General features: G+C 35.4%; 2 protein-coding genes across 4 annotated transcripts; one reads left to right on the top strand and one right to left on the bottom strand.

The window, feature by feature from the left end:
* Positions 1 to 806: 806 nt before the first annotated feature.
* On the top strand, positions 807 to 4,745 carry LOC107461729 (auxin response factor 18). Of its 2 annotated transcripts, none has more exons than XM_016080277.3 (5): positions 807 to 1,344; positions 1,454 to 2,685; positions 3,012 to 3,940; positions 4,157 to 4,222; positions 4,513 to 4,745. In XM_016080277.3, exons 2-5 carry the CDS (start codon positions 1,585 to 1,587, stop codon positions 4,592 to 4,594), a joined length of 2,178 nt encoding a protein of 725 aa, XP_015935763.1. In that variant the 5' UTR covers positions 807 to 1,344; positions 1,454 to 1,584; the 3' UTR covers positions 4,595 to 4,745. The 2 variants fall into 2 exon arrangements, with proteins under 2 accessions (XP_015935763.1, XP_015935762.1); XM_016080276.3 differs by having other exon boundaries at positions 1,440 to 2,685.
* A 4,813-nt stretch (positions 4,746 to 9,558) lies between these two features.
* On the bottom strand, positions 9,559 to 17,471 carry LOC107461714 (uncharacterized). Of its 2 annotated transcripts, none has more exons than XM_016080257.3 (19): positions 17,191 to 17,471; positions 16,185 to 16,288; positions 15,962 to 16,048; positions 15,810 to 15,885; positions 15,635 to 15,709; positions 15,495 to 15,548; positions 15,224 to 15,283; positions 15,017 to 15,133; positions 14,530 to 14,624; positions 14,241 to 14,449; positions 13,886 to 13,983; positions 13,560 to 13,663; positions 13,266 to 13,431; positions 12,873 to 12,995; positions 12,531 to 12,613; positions 12,068 to 12,209; positions 11,881 to 11,910; positions 11,498 to 11,568; positions 9,559 to 10,822 (listed from the first exon to the last, which is right to left on the bottom strand). In XM_016080257.3, exons 1-19 carry the CDS (start codon positions 17,227 to 17,229, stop codon positions 9,997 to 9,999), a joined length of 2,559 nt encoding a protein of 852 aa, XP_015935743.1. In that variant the 5' UTR covers positions 17,230 to 17,471; the 3' UTR covers positions 9,559 to 9,996. The 2 variants fall into 2 exon arrangements, with proteins under 2 accessions (XP_015935743.1, XP_015935742.1); XM_016080256.3 differs by having other exon boundaries at positions 9,559 to 10,825; positions 17,191 to 17,470.

Here is a 17,471-nt window from a genome sequence, read left to right as displayed (position 1 = left end):
ATGTATAGTATTTTTCATCTTTATATTTAATAATTATAATTTTTTAAAAGATATGTATATTGTTAATCATATTAGGTTAAATTTATTTTTGTTAACGGAAATAAATTTTTATATTTTAAAAGGATTATAAAAAGCTAAAAATTATTTAATTTTTATATTTTCAATATATCAAATATATAAAAAATTAAAAAATTATTATTATACTTTTAAATGCACCCTTGGATTTTTTTATTTTTATTTTATTCTTCAATCTAATAGATAATAATTAATCTGTTGTAAATTTGAGTTTTATTTAAGAGTTTATAATTGATTAATGTGTTGATGTATATATAAGATGGGATTTAAAATTTATTATTGGTCAATAAATTACTACATGTATAAATCAAGATTTAAATTTTCGACTGAACTAGTGAGTTAATTACTAGACCAAGACAACTTAATATAACCTTAGTTAAATATATAATATTTTTATTTGTGGTTATTACCATGAAATAAATTAATTGCAATATAAAAAAAGGCAGTTCCAGAAAATGCGTTATTTTGTCACCTTACGAGTAATTGCAGGCAGAGAGTGGGCACTGAACAGTGGCAGAAGTTCACTCGCACATTTTTTTTAAAAGCCTTCATTTTTGTTCATTAACTCGCGATATTTTCTGACATAATGCTCTCTTTACTCTTTTTATTTTTGGAAATTACCACTTTGCTTTATTATTTATTATTATATCGTCATAATTATGGGACCAAAACAGTTCCATTTCCTCTTCCCACTAGTTGATTTATTTATACATTATTTGTTTGCTTATATTAATTAGAGAAATTGTTTCGGTTTGGCTGGCTAGCCTCACCAATAGGTTTGGTTCTGTTGTTGTTTATAGCCTTAGGATTGTGTCTGTGCCTCTTATGTGTTTGTGTTTATGTCTCTGTGACTCTCTGTAAGCAACTCAAAAAGTTGTGTCTCTTTCTTTCTTCTTTCTATTTCCTTTCATGAAAACTCAGAATGAAGCAAGAGGTTACTGTGATTGAGTGAGCCAGAAGAACAAATCCAATTCTTAGGTCCCTTTTCAGTGTTTTCTTTTGTTGTTTTTTCTGATTTATTTTCTTCTTCATCTCAACGTGTTTGAGGAAAGTGGCTTTGAGTTCTTGCTCTGAATGCTCCTGCATGGTCAAAACGTGATCGAATTTGGAAACCTCATGTGCAACCGCTTTGTTCTCTGTTAGAGTAGGGGAAGCTGAAGTTCCTATCTTTGTTGGGGGTTCGAAGATTCTAAGCTAAGAACTTTGGAATCACTCAAAATCCCTCAGCTGCAAATTTTCACCCTCCAAACTTGTCTGCTGCTAAGAAAGGTAAAACATTTACTGTGTTATGTTCCTACTTCTAATCCAATGGTTTTCCACTGTGTAAATCAATGAAGAAAGTGACTTAGCTTCCTATTGTTCAGTCATTTTTCCACAGCATTCACCGAAGGATAGAATCAGAATCGGAATCAGAATCAGAACCAGAAATAGCAAAACCACCATACCAAAAAACCTTCAACTTTTTGTGCTCCCCTGTTTCTACACTCTGTTTTTCTGCCAAGCCAAGAAATGAAGGAAGCTGAGAAGAGCTTGGATCCGCAGCTATGGCATGCTTGCGCCGGTGGCATGGTTCAGATGCCTCCGGTGAACTCCAAAGTCTTCTACTTTCCACAAGGGCATGCCGAGCATGCACAAACTAACGTTGATCTGGCAGCTCCCCTGAGGGTTCCTTCCTTCATCCTCTGCCGCGTGGCGCAGGTGAAATTCCTTGCTGACCCTGAAACCGATGAAGTCTTTACAAGGATAAGCTTGGTTCCCCTGAGGAATTCAGAGCTTGATTCTGATGATGGCGGTGTCCTTGATGCCAATGCTTTGGAGAATTCAGAAAAGCCTGCTTCTTTTGCAAAGACCTTAACTCAATCCGATGCAAACAATGGTGGGGGGTTCTCTGTTCCAAGGTACTGTGCAGAAACAATCTTCCCCCGACTCGATTACTCCGCAGAGCCGCCGGTTCAGACCGTGATCGCCAAGGATGTTCATGGTGAAGTTTGGAAGTTCAGGCACATATATAGGGGCACACCGAGGAGGCACTTGCTCACAACAGGGTGGAGCAGTTTTGTCAACCAGAAGAAACTGGTTGCAGGGGATTCAATTGTGTTCCTGAGGGCCGAAAACGGTGATCTCTGTGTTGGGATTAGGCGTGCCAAGAGGGGAACAGGTGGAGGATCGGAGGCGCCATCGGGATGGAGCTCCGGGAATGGAAGTTGTGGTCTTGGCTCTTATGGAGCATTCTCTGCCTTCTTGAGAGAGGAGACCAAGCTGTTGAGGAATGGTTGTGGGAATTCGAGTCCCGGCGGCGGCGGCGGCGGCGGCGGTTTGAGTGGAAAAGCTAAAGTAAGTCCTGAATCTGTGAGGGAAGCTATAACACTGGCTGCTAGCAATCAGCCATTTGAAGTTGTTTATTATCCAAGGGCAAGCACACCGGAGTTTTGCATCAAGGCTTCGGCTGTGAGGGCAGCAATGAGGATACAATGGAGCACTGGGATGAGGTTCAAGATGGCCTTTGAGACTGAGGATTCTTCTAGGATCAGCTGGTTCATGGGGACCATTGCTTCTGTTCAGGTTGTTGATCCTATCCGCTGGCCTAATTCCCCTTGGAGACTTCTTCAGGTACTACTCTTCCATCCTGTGTTGCTTATTCCTTATTATACTGCATAAAATTTGATACTGTAGATATTCTTTTTGGTCTGAGCATGTTTCCAACAATTAAGTTCCTAATCTGTTTTCCTTGGAGTTGTGTTTGTGATTTGTTATGGTTGACTTTTTATGGTCTTTGTTTGGAAAATCTTCTTGTCAACATATATAACACAAAATTTAAGTCAATTTTTATGTTTGGTATGCTTGATTTGATTGTATTCAAACCACCATAGTGTAATTCAGATCAATCTAGTCTAGCAGAAAAGCTTATCATGTCATGTTTGATTAATCACTTGTAGGTTACTTGGGATGAGCCAGATTTGTTACATAATGTGAAGCGTGTAAGCCCATGGTTGGTTGAATTGGTATCAAGCATGCCAGCCATCAATCTATCGCCCTTCTCTCCGCCAAGGAAGAAACTCCGGTTTCCACAACACCCCGACTTCCCCCTCGACGTTCAATTTCCTATACCGTCGTTTTCAGGCAACCCCCTAGGGCCTCATAGCAGCCCCTTGTGTTGTCCATCTGATAATGCTCCTGCAGGCATACAGGGAGCCAGGCATGCTCAAATTGGAATATCTCTTTCAGATCTCTACCTTAACAACAAACTGCAGTTGGGGGTGATTCCGGCCGCGAATGTCCAGCGACTGGATTTGCATTCGGGGTTTCCCAGTGGCGGCAACTTCACTGGCCATGACAAGAGTAAAGAAAGCTTGTCATGCTTGCTAACCATGGGAAATTCTCACAAGAAGAGTTTGGAGAAGTCTGATAATGTGAAGAGACACCAATTTTTGCTTTTTGGTCAACCAATACTCACTGAGCAACAAATCTCCAGAAGGCCTTCTTCTTCTGGTGCTGATGATGATGTGTTGCCTCAGAATGGTACCAAGAAAACTTCAATAGATGAGAATGAGAACAAAGACAAAGAGAAGTGGTTTTTCAATGACTCTCAATCTCCTCTTTCACAACAATTTTCACCTGGTAAATCAAAATCATCTTGTAGCACAGAGTTATCTTGGCAAATTGGGTTGGATACTGGTCATTGCAAGGTGTTCATGGAGTCAGAAGATGTTGGAAGGACACTTGACCTGTCACGTCTTAGCTCCTATGATGAACTGTATAGGAGACTCAGCAACATGTTTGGAATCGAAAGATCTGAGTTGTTGAGTCATGTACTCTACCGTGATGCAACTGGTGCTGTCAAGCAAACTGGTGAAGAACCCTTCAGGTATACATATTACTATTCCTTTGTTCATCTTATTAATTTCGTGGAGCTACTACTTTTTACTTAAAATCTGACACCTCCATGAAGTTCCAGCATGAATTTATTCTTTTATCAGATGCATCATGCATGTATATAAAAAGAATATATATATTTTTTTGAAACCATAAATGAGTAAATTTTATTGGTTTTTAATGTTTTTTCTGCATCATCACATTGCAGTGACTTCATGAAGACAGCAAAAAGATTGACAATTCTAACGGATCCAAGCAACAAGGATGCAAGGAGGTGAGTGAGTTATTGAGAACACTAAAGATTATATTATATTATATGAATTTAATTTTGATGTCCTGTGAGTGTAAAACAGTTTTACACATACATCTAATTACATAATGTCGTGTCAGGAAAAATAACTTTCTTTTACATTAATCGCAAAAATGATCATCCAAAAGAAATGCGATGTAAAGAAGCATGTTACGCTTTCAGGACATCAAAATTAAACTCTTATTATTGTGTTATATTATTATTATATGTAATGTGTAAGTGCATGTGACATTGAGTGTTGTGTGTTATTGCAGGGCATGGATTACAGGTACTCGGAATGGTGAACATGGATTGGATGCATCAAACAAGACAGGTCCTCTTAGCATATTTGCTTGATAATAACATGGTGTTGCTGTCTCACTATAATGAGATTTAATACCCTCTTTTTTTGTATTTGACAAGTTGAATTGAAGAACGAACTTTCATATAGAGGGGGCTCCAATTATGAACTGAGCCATTTTTAAATTAACACCATCATTGCCGTCTTTGTTTTTCTATGTGCAAATATATAATATCATTATTTTCCTGCATCAATGTGAACAATCTTATTTCTGATGTTAGACAATTGGGAACCTTTTGAGTTTTAATGATCAAACGAAAAAAGAAAAAAAATGAAGTCATCAGTTTGAAGATCTACCATTTTTTTTTGTCACATGGCTATATGCTTGTTCTTAGTGGATTTTAATGTTTTCTCTTTATTGTTAACCGCCATTTTGTTCAACCAGTCGCATTAATCATCTACGGCTATAAAATATGATGCGGAAATTACGTAATGATGATTACATTCAACAGAATACACTAAGAAATAATCCTGTAAATGTCATAATCTATGATTTAATAGTAAAAAAATATATGATAAATTGACTATAAAAAAAGATGAAAATTTGTAACAAAGCTTATAAGAAATCTATTAGTTCAAAATAATTTTACTAACTAATGCCAATTGATAACCGGTATATGCACTTTTATTATAATCATTGATTATTGATATTTTCTTGTGGTATAAGATTTTGACTTTCTAAATTTTGCTGGTTTGATTTCAAATTTTAGGTGAAAAATAGTGGCATGGCTACTGTCATAGTTTTACTGTTTGTGGAACAATGTGAAACTTTGTCTTCTCTGCTGTTTTAGGATAATGACATTGACATTAATAATTAAAAGACAAAAAAGTTAAAAAGGAAAGATTTGTCTCTTTGTCAAATTAGAAGTATCATTATGTGAGTTATGTCTAAGGAAATTTCACTAAAGAATTAGCACAACCCGCAAGCTACTTATTCAGGGTAGAATATGTGCACCATCTACCTAAACAAGACATTAAAACGTAACAGTAACACTCTGACTAATTCCTCAAAACATTTTCAATTTCAAAGTTGTTCACACACTCATTATTTGTTATTAATCAATTAATGGAACATGGAACTCCCCACAATCACCGTCACCGTCATTGTTCATTTACTTCATTATATGGTTTGGTTTCACTAGCAAGACATATAGTAATGGTAGGTTAGCCCCATCTCTATCACTAGTACACTCAATTAATAACCTAATTATCAAAGAAAAGCTTCAAAATGTTATTAAACCTAGCCTATGCCAATACCCAATAGTATGCATGTTGATCAATTAGGTCACATTTTGATGACTATTTAAATTTGAGAAGACAAATATAGAGATGTTAAAACATATACATCGTACCTATTTTTTTTTTAAGTCAAAATTGCACAACAAATGCTAACGTGTTTATCAATTTATTTTTTTATTAATTAAATAGAATAATGTATGTTCTGAAATATTGATATTGGGCGTGGACGTGAGATCCAGACTCTTTTTGGGGTAGCGTCTAACTTGTTCCTGCGCTGAGGTGCTGTCGTCCAAATTCCTCGTGAGGAAGTGGAGTGGAGGGTAGTACCTCCGATGCTTAAGTTAGTAAGAGTTTTAAGCAAATTTTGTAGTAGATTAGAACGTAAATTATACTTGAGGGATGTTAGAGTATTTATAGTAGATCATTAACCACTTTTGTTGGAATAGTTCTACCTTTATTGATGGATGACCGTTGTCTTTTTTTTTTTTTGGAAATGAGCTAGAAATATATGGAGAGATTCGCGGAGACAGTTTACTTGCTTGGACAAGTAGAGCTGGACTTTTGTTTGTGCTTCTAACCTCTTTAAAGACGTCGGATATGAATTGGAGGTCTCCTTTATGGATTGAGTCCCTTATTTTTATTGGACGTGTCTTTATTTGTTTGAAACCCGATATGAACAATATATAATAACAAATTTAAAATTAATTGCGATGGTAAGTATATTACACTGAAACATCATGAGTTCAATTCTCTAAATTACAAAATCAACCTTTTTTTATAGATTATATATATCACACTAACTCTCACCTATATTCTCATTATATATAGAAGTATAGAGATAGATATTTTTATTCTAAAAAAAGTTACCAAACATAATCTTAGGGTATTGGTTGATCAAACGTGGTTTGGGGTTTTGGTGCGAAGTGTAAACATATGTTTGGTCGTTTGGACCAAAACCAATTGTTTAGAGTGGTGAGTTGCATAATTAATTAAGTTGTTAGTTCAGCCAGAAATTGAAAAATGCCTTATTAACTCACAATGTATGTTTGATTTGGCTAAGTGAATTATTTAATGGGGAGGAGGATTATTCAATTATTATGTCATCAATGATGAAGACTACCGATCAAATCAGTGGATCTGAAAAAAGCAGAAAACATGATATGGGTTTTGAAGCAAATTGTGATGTTTGGTGTTGTAAACTGAAAACACAAATAAATTTGATTGTTTGTAATAAAGGAGGTTAGAATAGAAGAGTAGGGACAAAGAGGGTGGAACCCAATCCCAAGAAAACCACCTTAACAAGAGTGCTTTGGTGTAGAGTCCTAAACAAACCACACGTGGGAGTGGGACCAGACCAATACCTAAACAGATGAGACCTGAGTTTGAAGACCACATTCACAGACAAGCTTCACGTGCATGCCTTTTTGATGCTTGTGCCTTTTCCTCATCTTAATGGCGTTTTGGGATTTGACTCCTCCCAATTTTAATGCCTATTTCATCTCTTCCCTCTTCTTCATCTTCATTTAAGATTAATGGTTCATCATGTTTGTCCGGCTAATTTTTTTTTATACGAAAAAAATATTACTATTTATTTTTGTTAAAAATAATATTATTTAGTGTAATTATAAGTGGATAGATTTTGCGAAAAATCAACATATAAAATGCATATAAAACATGTGTCAAGCTGCAACAACATGCAAAAAGCATGTTGTATCGACCTTTTCTGCACATTTACGGTACTGAAATATTGGATGAAGAATGATTTTGTCACTCTAAAAATTAATAATGTCATTTTTTGTGTATTTTATAACATTATTATGCATCTTTTTTATTTATTACTCTCCAAAAATATTTAAACTATATATTTATTTATTAAATAAGTATTTTTAATCAAATTAGAATCAAATATTCTCTCAAATAAGTATTTCCGATTAAAATGTAACATTATTATCTTTATTTTCAGTCATATCCCTTATTAGTACTACTCTTAGCAGCCTTAGAATAAGTGATGACAGAGAATAAACAGATAAAGTAATTAAAAAAAAAACTATTATTGTACTAATCTAAAGGGTAAAGGGTAAATTTGTAAATTCATTTTAATTCTTATAACTAAAACATATTCCAAGTATTTAGTTTGTAATACATGTGATTTAAAGAGGGATCAGTGAGTGAGTTTGCAAAACAATGTAGCTTGGGGTTTAACCAAAGTGCAAATGCAGAAAAATATAGAATGAGTCAAATGGTCAAAGGGGGGCATGCATTCAAAGTTTGTGTGGAAATAGGAAGTAAAAATATGAGGGAGTGATGGCAATTCACAAGGTACCAAAGACAGAAAACTAGTTCCAAGGAGTTGAAGTGCCTTGTTTTCAGCCACCATGGCGTACTTTCTGGACCTTGTTTTCTTTGCATTGGGATAGGGTGGCATCTTCCCATTTGCCTCTCCCACATTTCACTCTTCATAATAATAATAATAATAATAAATAATAATAGTATTAGGCTGACGAATTTTAATATGGAAAAACTCTGTTAAAGATAAAATTATTTATGTTATCTTTTTATATTAACTTAAATTTATAAAATGAGTGATTTTATGACATGGTATCAGAGTTCTAAATGCATTTTTCTATCAACTTGATACATAGCGAGTTAGCGACAGAGATATGGTGAAATTGGCCTCCAAGACCCACCAACCCGTGCGGTGGACCCTTTCTCTCTCAATTTGTTTTAGTTGTTTTTCTTACCAAATTACAAATAATTAAATAAATATACAGCCTAAGAAATACTTCTAGAAAATGAGGTGAAGATTGAATTCAATATTCAGGAGTCCCGTGAGTCCTATTACGTGGAAAAGTGGGATATGACTTTGAATTTTGATCATCAAATATCAATTCAACCATGAAATTATACCTTGTATGGATTAACCACAATTGAACTTCTCGTGAGAAATTGGCTTAGCCCCTCACGAAAATTATGAAACATCTCCTTCATATCAATTTCGTTGTTTCTTTTGAAAAATAAAATAATTTATGGTAAAAATTCAAGTGCAGTCGACTTCACAATTTGACTTATTTGACTAAATTTTTATAACTATCAACTTCACGTGAAGTCGACTGCACCTAAGTTTCCACCATGATTTATTTATTCTTTTAAATTAGTATTGTGTGCATCGCTTGTGAGAGAAAAATATAAAATGAAAGCTACACAAAATGCCGTAGTATAATAATATTGGGGGTGAATAATGGCCACTTTATCAATATATTTTTTTCTTATAGAAAAAAGTAACTTAATGCCATAGTTGAGAAAAGGTTAAATGCTAAACTGAGCAAATAACTTAATATTACAACCTTATTGTATTGAGCAATGTTTATTTAACCAATATTTCTTTACATGTACTGCAGTTGTCGCATCTTGTAATGGATTGTGGCCTTGCAGAATTATGTAATAATTCAAATGTGCAGCCGACAACGATTCATGTGTTTTGTAGTATGTTGAATTTAGCCATGGATTATGGTAGGAACAAAAATATATTAAATTAAAGTCCCTAGCCCGAATTTTGTTAAAAGCAAATTATTCCTCCTACAAGCACAATTCAGCAATATGCGGAAATAATTGATATTGTTAACCTAATATTACATATTATAGGTGGATTGCTATGAAATTCGATCCATTTCGAGTACCATTATATTTTTTTCAGGATTTTATATTTCCTAACAATGAGAAATTATATGAAGAATAAATGAGATACCCAGTCTAATAAATATTTTGTCTACAAATACATTGATTCGTAATTTACATTAAAGAGAATAGGGAAGGTATATGGTCCTTGTCTCATTGAAGCATTTTCAATCTATAAGCTACAAGAAATATGAGCACCATCATAATCAACATGGAACCAGGACCAGACTAAATGAAATTCGATAAATATGGGGAAGTGGGAACCCATATATCACTTACAGGAAAGGGCAAAACTTCAAATAATTAACAAGGATTAATATCTAATAATAAGCGATGACAAGTAAAAAAAAAGGTAAAATACAAAACAACAGGACATAATTGAAACAAAAATATACTGTACAGTAATTGCTGCATACGCCCTTGCTTGTGGGGTCCAGTGGTGTAGATCAAACTTTTCATACACATTGAAGACAGATTTCCACTATCACTCCAGAACTGCGACCTCTTGATCAACCCTCCAGTAATTTGCATCATTAAATTCCTTCATTCCAGGGCCACCCTCTTCAGAGTTCTCCTTTTCTGACTTTTTAGGAACCATATTCTTTAATGGCCCAGCTTCCCCCACTATCCCTTCTTTCAGAGCTTGATCCATAGCTTTCTCGGTACCTTCTACTTCTACACCTACAAATTCAACATCCTCTTCAAATAGAGAGGGTACTGCTGCTGATCTTTGACTTGCGTCAACACCCTCTTCAATCGAATCATTGGTAGCTGGCGATCCATTTGAAGGAAGAGATTCTCCGTTGGCAGGGGAACTAGGAGAAGGGCTGCCCGCTTGAGTTTTAGTAGAAAGGTTGCTATCAGTCTCATCGTGGTCCACAAAGGGATTTGTGCTTGAGCTTGAGCAAACAACTTGCATATTGGAAGGTTCACCCCATCCCCCCCACTCAGGTCTGTCCCCAAACAACTCATTGTCCGTTGCCTCAAACCTGAAGAATCCCATATCATGGGATGCACTTGCCTTTTCACCATCAAAGTTCAAAGCACCTTCACTTCCATTCATGGAATTGCTAACATTTATTCCATTCAAGTAGTTCATACTTGAGCTAGATGTACCATCCACGTTACTTTTGCTTTCTTCTAATTCTTCATCTTCACCAACCACTACCTCGTCATCGCTACTATTGTTGCCACCATTTGTAGCACCACTCAGGTTTATGTCATCCATCATCTCTGAGGATGTTGCACCACCAGCTGCATCCCCAATTCTGTCATCTTGGAATGCAAACCAATTGGAGTTGGTGAACAGACTACTGCCAAAAATAAAATAAAATGTTATATCCACTTCAAGTTTTTTGCATCATAGTTAAAAAATGCAAATCGACTTCCATGCATTTGCATTAACATCCAGACAGCATAAATTGATGATCAATGATGTATATCCATGCAGAAAAAGAAAAACGATGAATGTATAAATTTGAAAAAAAGAAGCTATTAGATCATAATTTCAGATTGAGTAACAGCAATGTGTTTCCTTTCGTCAAACTTCTTCAATAATGATTTCAGAATCGCACAAATGCAGAGATAGAACTATGCATAGGACCCAAGTAAACTATACTCTGCAGCAATACCATGTATAGCTCCAAACTCTGAATGTGAATTCTGAAATGTGATTTAGCGTCATTACACAGTCAACCTGTATTATCCTTTCCCTGATATTAATTTTTGTATATGAAGGGAAAGAACAGCATAGGTAGGCAAAGTAACAAAGACACATCAAGAAGAGAAGTTCCAATGGTACCATGTGAAAGGGAAAACCTAGAAACATATATGCCTGCACAGCATGCCAGTAATGAACACAATTTTTTAACTTAATATAACATGCGCACACAAGACTTCTTAAAAATAATATCATAATCACCGATTAATCTGTATGACGATCAGATTCAACGAAACAAAGTTGCTATAAGATGAAAATGACTCACCTTCCTTGATCCTCACCAAGTCTTAGGGACGATATGACTACTTGGGCAGAGTCATCATCAAAGTAGACATCCTATAATTTGTACAATAGATAAATTAGCCACAAATTATTTAACGAGTACCCGGTAAACACAAGGTTGTGCTTATGCAGTATGCACAAGACAATGACCATATCGCTTGGTGACAATGACACAAGGGCAACTAATGATCCAGTGGTAAAACAACTACAGCACATGCAAGCTGTGCTTCAAGTACAAGACTAGCAGGGCCAGAATAGCAAATAGATAGCCATCCAATCTCCAAATGGACACATTTTTAAGAGACAGAATACTGGTTCTCAAAAGTAAGAAATACATTACTTAACAAGAGTAAACAAAATATCTACCTCATCATCTCGCTCAATGCTGTTATTTTCCTGCAACCAAACCAATCAAAGAATTAGTCTGGCATTTAAGTTCAGTGCCCAAACCACCTTGGGCAGACTCTAAAAGGAAAAAGGAATAGAAAATAGACATATATACACACAAAAATGGGAACATGAATGCACCCAGGGGAGGATGCCAACTACAAACCTCTTCATTATCCTCAGTTCCATAAATTTTATATCCAAAAGCCTGATTCAAATTAGTTGCTAAAGCTGCAACGTCATAGTCCCTGTCATGAATGTCATCATCATCACTATCCCTCATCCTATCATGTAAAGCAGTTGGACGCCTGCACATGTAGGAAAAAAGAAACATGTCAATTAACCTACAGGATAACTAAGTAGACACAAAAATCATAACTTCACTTCAGTGGTTAAATTTTATTCATTTTAACAGTTAAAATGAAGGTAACACAACAGACATGATTCATTTTCATTCAATGAAATATGCAATCCAGAACCCTTATTCAAAAAATAAAATCTAACTTTTGATCACAGTACTACTAAGCATATCATAGCCAGCACCCAAAATTTCTTAAATTCCAAAAATATCTTGATCCTCTCCGGAACAGTAACTGTGTTAGAACAAGTTGAGTATGATCAGAACTTACCCACAAGCCCACCGATGAACATTCTCAACCACATTACGTTCCTGAAGAACTTTAGCTTGCCATTCATTCCACTCATTATTTTCCTGCAGATGTTGAATCAAGTTCAAGATTTCCATGTAAGTAACATATATTAGAAAGCAACTTTCTATCGATGAGATCAGCCACATGGTTTTTTAGAAGCAGCAGCAAGATATTTTTTCAACAACTTGTTAGCTTGTCCATGATTTCATAAGGAAATTATAATTTAAAAATGCACAGGCTAACTACTCATCAGAAAGAAATAGGAGTTCCGGTGCAAAAAGGCCGGAATTTTCTATACATAAGAAAAAATACATAACCAACCTGAAGACATGAAAGTATGTTGCTTCGATTATGTGATAAGTGAATAAGCTTGTTAGCAACTCGAGTAATATGCCCAATATTTCCCACGCGTGGTGCCCGTTTCCCAGTAGCAGGTACAGTAGGCTGCAATATAGCACCAGTTTAATGAAGAGGCAATAAGAAGCTTAAAGTTAACATGGAGATTAAGTATACAGCTAGGCATTATCACTCTAGCTTATCTATGCGTTATTTTCCAGTTTGATTCAATACAATAGAAAATCAGGATAACTAGGATCTAGTACAAGCAAATTATGTTTCTTGCATCCAAAGTTTTGAAGAGTTCCATAAATAAGGCTTGAACAGTAACAATTAAGTCATGACCAAGACAATCTCCAATCAGTAAGTTCCATTTACCAAATTTTTGTCAGCAGAGAGAATAGAATCTTTATCCGCACTAATAACTCTTCCAATTAAATCACACTCGTGAAGAAGATGATCAACAATTGCATCATTTCTGCTCTCCAAACATGACAATATGATACTTTCTACATGATGGTGTAGTAAGTTATTGAATGGATACCTGTAATAGTATATCACACATAGATCAAATAAAATATCGTTAGTGCAATAAACAATTTCTAAAAGATCCACACAAGGTATCAAGGCTTCTCTAAACATCAACTATCAAATAAAATGAAATTTGCTTACTCAAAGAAAAGATCAATAACTCTTTGAATGGTTCCTGAGTTGGCCATTTCATTTTCTGCAACTTCATTTCCAGTTTTCAAAATTACTGCCATAAACTCAACGATCTGAAATATATTGCAGCCAGGTCAGAAAAGAAACTACTTTCAAAGTTCAATTATCAGTGTTACCCTTGGGTAGGAATACATTTGTGCGAAAATGTCTGAATTTTGAGGAAACAGTGAAAATGATCATTAGAGCAAGAGTTCAACCTCAACAGATCAACTGCAACCTAGTTCTACTGCGGATATCCAGCATATCAAATTCAAAATATGAACACAATAACCAACCTTTAATCGATGCTTCCCGAGTGGAGGTCGCAATACTCCATATGTTGTAGGCAATATTTTTTCGTCAGATGATACTTTCAAAAGCCTTAGCAAATCACCTGCCAACAGGAAAAAAGCAACTTTTGGTATGATGTAAGGATATTTTTTGAATAAATGATAAACTTTGTACCCTAACAACCATTTCACTCTTGAAACCTATAACCTTCCAAATGAAATGTGATTGTTCATTTTCTTCCATAACGTTCTAAAATAGATGGAATATAAATAAATTGAAACTATTATTTAAAACAGAAATTCTTGACAAGATGGGTCTAAATAGCCTTATATATGACAAAAGACATGAATTCAGATATACCAAGTTTAGCAAGCATTGCACCAACAGTCTCGGGGTTCACAGGAATCGGTGGCTCATACATGTGTTGACTCCGGAATGAATGAAATAAGGGGGCTGAAATAGCTGATCTTTTGGGATCCAACAAGGAAATACACACTGAAAGGCAGTTAACAAGGCTAGACTTTGACTGTGAATCTTCCAATGCACGATCCAAGACTTTTGCAACAAAACTGCATGCAAATAGAAATATTATTTCACAGGTTCAGAACATATTAGGGGAGGGGAAAAATTAAGGCCTTGCAATACAAACCTTGGGCTTGAAAGTTTAATTGCTAAAGTAGATGATGGATTTCGAGTTATTGAACATAAAGTTTCAGCTGCATTAGCATTAAGTTCAGGAGGACACTGGTTCAAATAGAAAAGTAGATGTCAGATAAGTTGCAAACGAAATACAAGGCAGAAGAAAGTTTATAATATCAAATGCATATAATGATGCAAAATGTTTATATCAATAAATTGGACTTTTCACAAACTATCTAGATTTGCTCTGGCCAATATCAAGCTTGTTGAAGCGTCCTCTGATCCATTAGTTAGGCTTCAACACATAACTCATTCACGACATGAACCACTTAAAAAAGTGGAAGTACAAAATGATTTCTTATAGTAGGTTAAATAATATCTCATAGATACCAATAACTAACAAACTAGTCTCCTCTTGACATGGTGAACATTATTATATATGCCAAATAAGTGCAAAGCTGGCTACAGTAACATAAACAGATAAATGCTTCACTTACAGATGGACTTAATTTATCTACAATCATCTCAAGCAGGTTGCTGTCAGCCAACCATTGCATCACATCAATAAAATTGGGATACACATGATCATCAGCACCAACTAATCGAATCAAAACCTGTGCAAAGAGCTTATCTCAGATTCCATTCCAGTACATCATCAGATCATGGTATTGCTAATATTACTAACAAGTAGATGAATCGTATACCTCCATAATGGAAGTAATTCCAATTAAATCAACCAGTTGGCGAAAAACATTCTGATGGGCCTGAAAAGAGTGTTCTGAATCATTAATGAAATATGATTTCACAAGGAGATAACATATACTATACATTAATTATATTATGGTGCACACTACGAAATCCTTAAATAAAGAAGCTGACAAGTAACAATCTGCTTGTGCTTTTCTGTCACTACATTAAATTTTAAATATCAAGATAAATTATCAAACTAGTATAGTATTACAAAGTTTTACTTACCTGAACATAATTCATAAGTGGCACTGTCTTTCGAATCATTAAACAAACAACCACCTGTAAAATAGCATAAAAATCAGATAAGCCACAACTACAAAATATTATCCTTGTAAGCCGAAGTTGAAACTTTGTCAAACATATACCTTGCTAAAGTAGCCAGCCAACAAGGTGCTATGAGAACGATTAGGCTCCAAGAAGGAGAATAATAAGTTCATCAGCTGAATGTACAAGAATATGAAAGGAAAATCAATACAGTAATAAATTTCTGCATGAATTCAAACTCAAATAGAAGTTTCATTAATGTAATGAAATAGAAACCTCTTCTTCCTCCACCAAGGTCTTTAAAATGACATCAATTTCACATGTAAAAATCTCGCACGAAATGAATGGAAACCTAATGACAAGAAAGATGATCAGATGTAAACAAGAAGGCTTAAGCAGTAGCAACAAATTCTGCTATTACTGCTTACTTGAAGGTTCGTTTGCTTTCAGCATCTTCTGGTGGTTCTTCAATAATGTAGCGTAACAACTGTTCAACCTGAGCCTGATCTCTCAGACTAAAGAAGAGGGAAATGGCAAATTATCAATTAATTTTGTTGAATCATATGCAAATGGTGGGCATGAAAATTGGGTAAGCAGGAAAAACATGTACAACACTATGAAATTTGTTCGGGGAAGGGAAATGAGACATACAAGTTGATGAGTCGACTGTTTAAGGCCTTGCATTCTTGGATCACCTCCTCTTCATCAAGAAGCTCTTCCAAAGTGAAATTCTCCTTGTCTAATATTGCCTCCACCTGTACAGAACGGCAACACAAAATTGGCTTCAAGGGTTACAAAGAGTGTAATAGACAAAACAAGAAAGTAAGCCATGCAAGCTTTAAGGTACTCTTGCTATTGCCAATTAAACAGCCGGACCTCCAATTACGAGACTCAAAAAATGGAAGTCCACTCTAACCATGTAAAGCAAGTTCGCAGGCACAAATTGTCTCAGAATTAAAAATCTACCAAAAAGGGTAAAGCACAAACTCTAGTCCTAGAAAAATAAATAGGCCTCAATTTCCCCAGTAAAATGAGTGTGCTAGCTAGCTTTATAATGCTCAAGGGTTTTTCATTGCTCACTGGTCCAAAGCCAAATTAAAATCCTACAGTAGAGGACCTCCAAACACGCCCTTTCGGCAATAAGAGAATACATAAGAGTGGTCAATTACATAGAAAAAGATTAATTAATTTGACTAAACGCATCTACAGTTTCTAATTGAAATCCTCCACAAAAAAAGGAAACAGGGTGGAAAATAACATCATCAGCTGCTGCAACATAATTCATGCCAAATTTTCACAAAAGCGCAAAACCCATTACAGTTAAACTCAATCCACATCCAACGGGAAATTAATAAAACAGGGAGCTATTAGCGCAGTTTATTAGATAAGATATAATTAATTTATTGCGTCCATAAAAAACTGCTGAATAATTAGCAATAACATTAATCTAAAAGGATGATGGGAGCTATGTGACGCTTAAATCATTGAAAAGGGAGAAAAAGGGGGCACAATAATTGAAGGCGAAGTTTAAATGCAGCATAATTGACGCAATTAAAGTAAAAAATCAGCAGAACGGAGCTGGAATTAACAAAATAAACCCCAAAGATTAAAGGAAAGGAAACGAAAAGGGGAAAAAAGAGAAAAAAAGGAAACTCACGGGAGAGGAGGAAGAGAGAGAAGCGAGCTTCCAAAACATGTCTGTCTAGAAGCAGAAGGAGAAGATTGAGCTGAAGCAGAAGGAGGATGGATCTGGAAATAGCTGAAATAGAGGGTTCGGTGATGGGGACATAAAATCGGAGATGGCGGAAAGAGGGAAGAAGAAAGGAAGAAAGAAAGTGTGTGTTTTGTAAACCCTAATTTTGTGGGAGAGGGATCGAAAAAGAAACAGGGCCGTGAAGATCGATAGAGGGAAACATACAAAAGAAAAGAGAAAGAGAG

This window comes from Arachis duranensis, chromosome 8 (genome assembly GCF_000817695.3).
Source record: "Arachis duranensis cultivar V14167 chromosome 8, aradu.V14167.gnm2.J7QH, whole genome shotgun sequence".
NCBI lineage: Eukaryota > Viridiplantae > Streptophyta > Magnoliopsida > Fabales > Fabaceae > Arachis > Arachis duranensis.
Note: the sequence above shows the minus strand (reverse complement) of the source record. Positions and strands in the feature narration are given on the sequence as shown.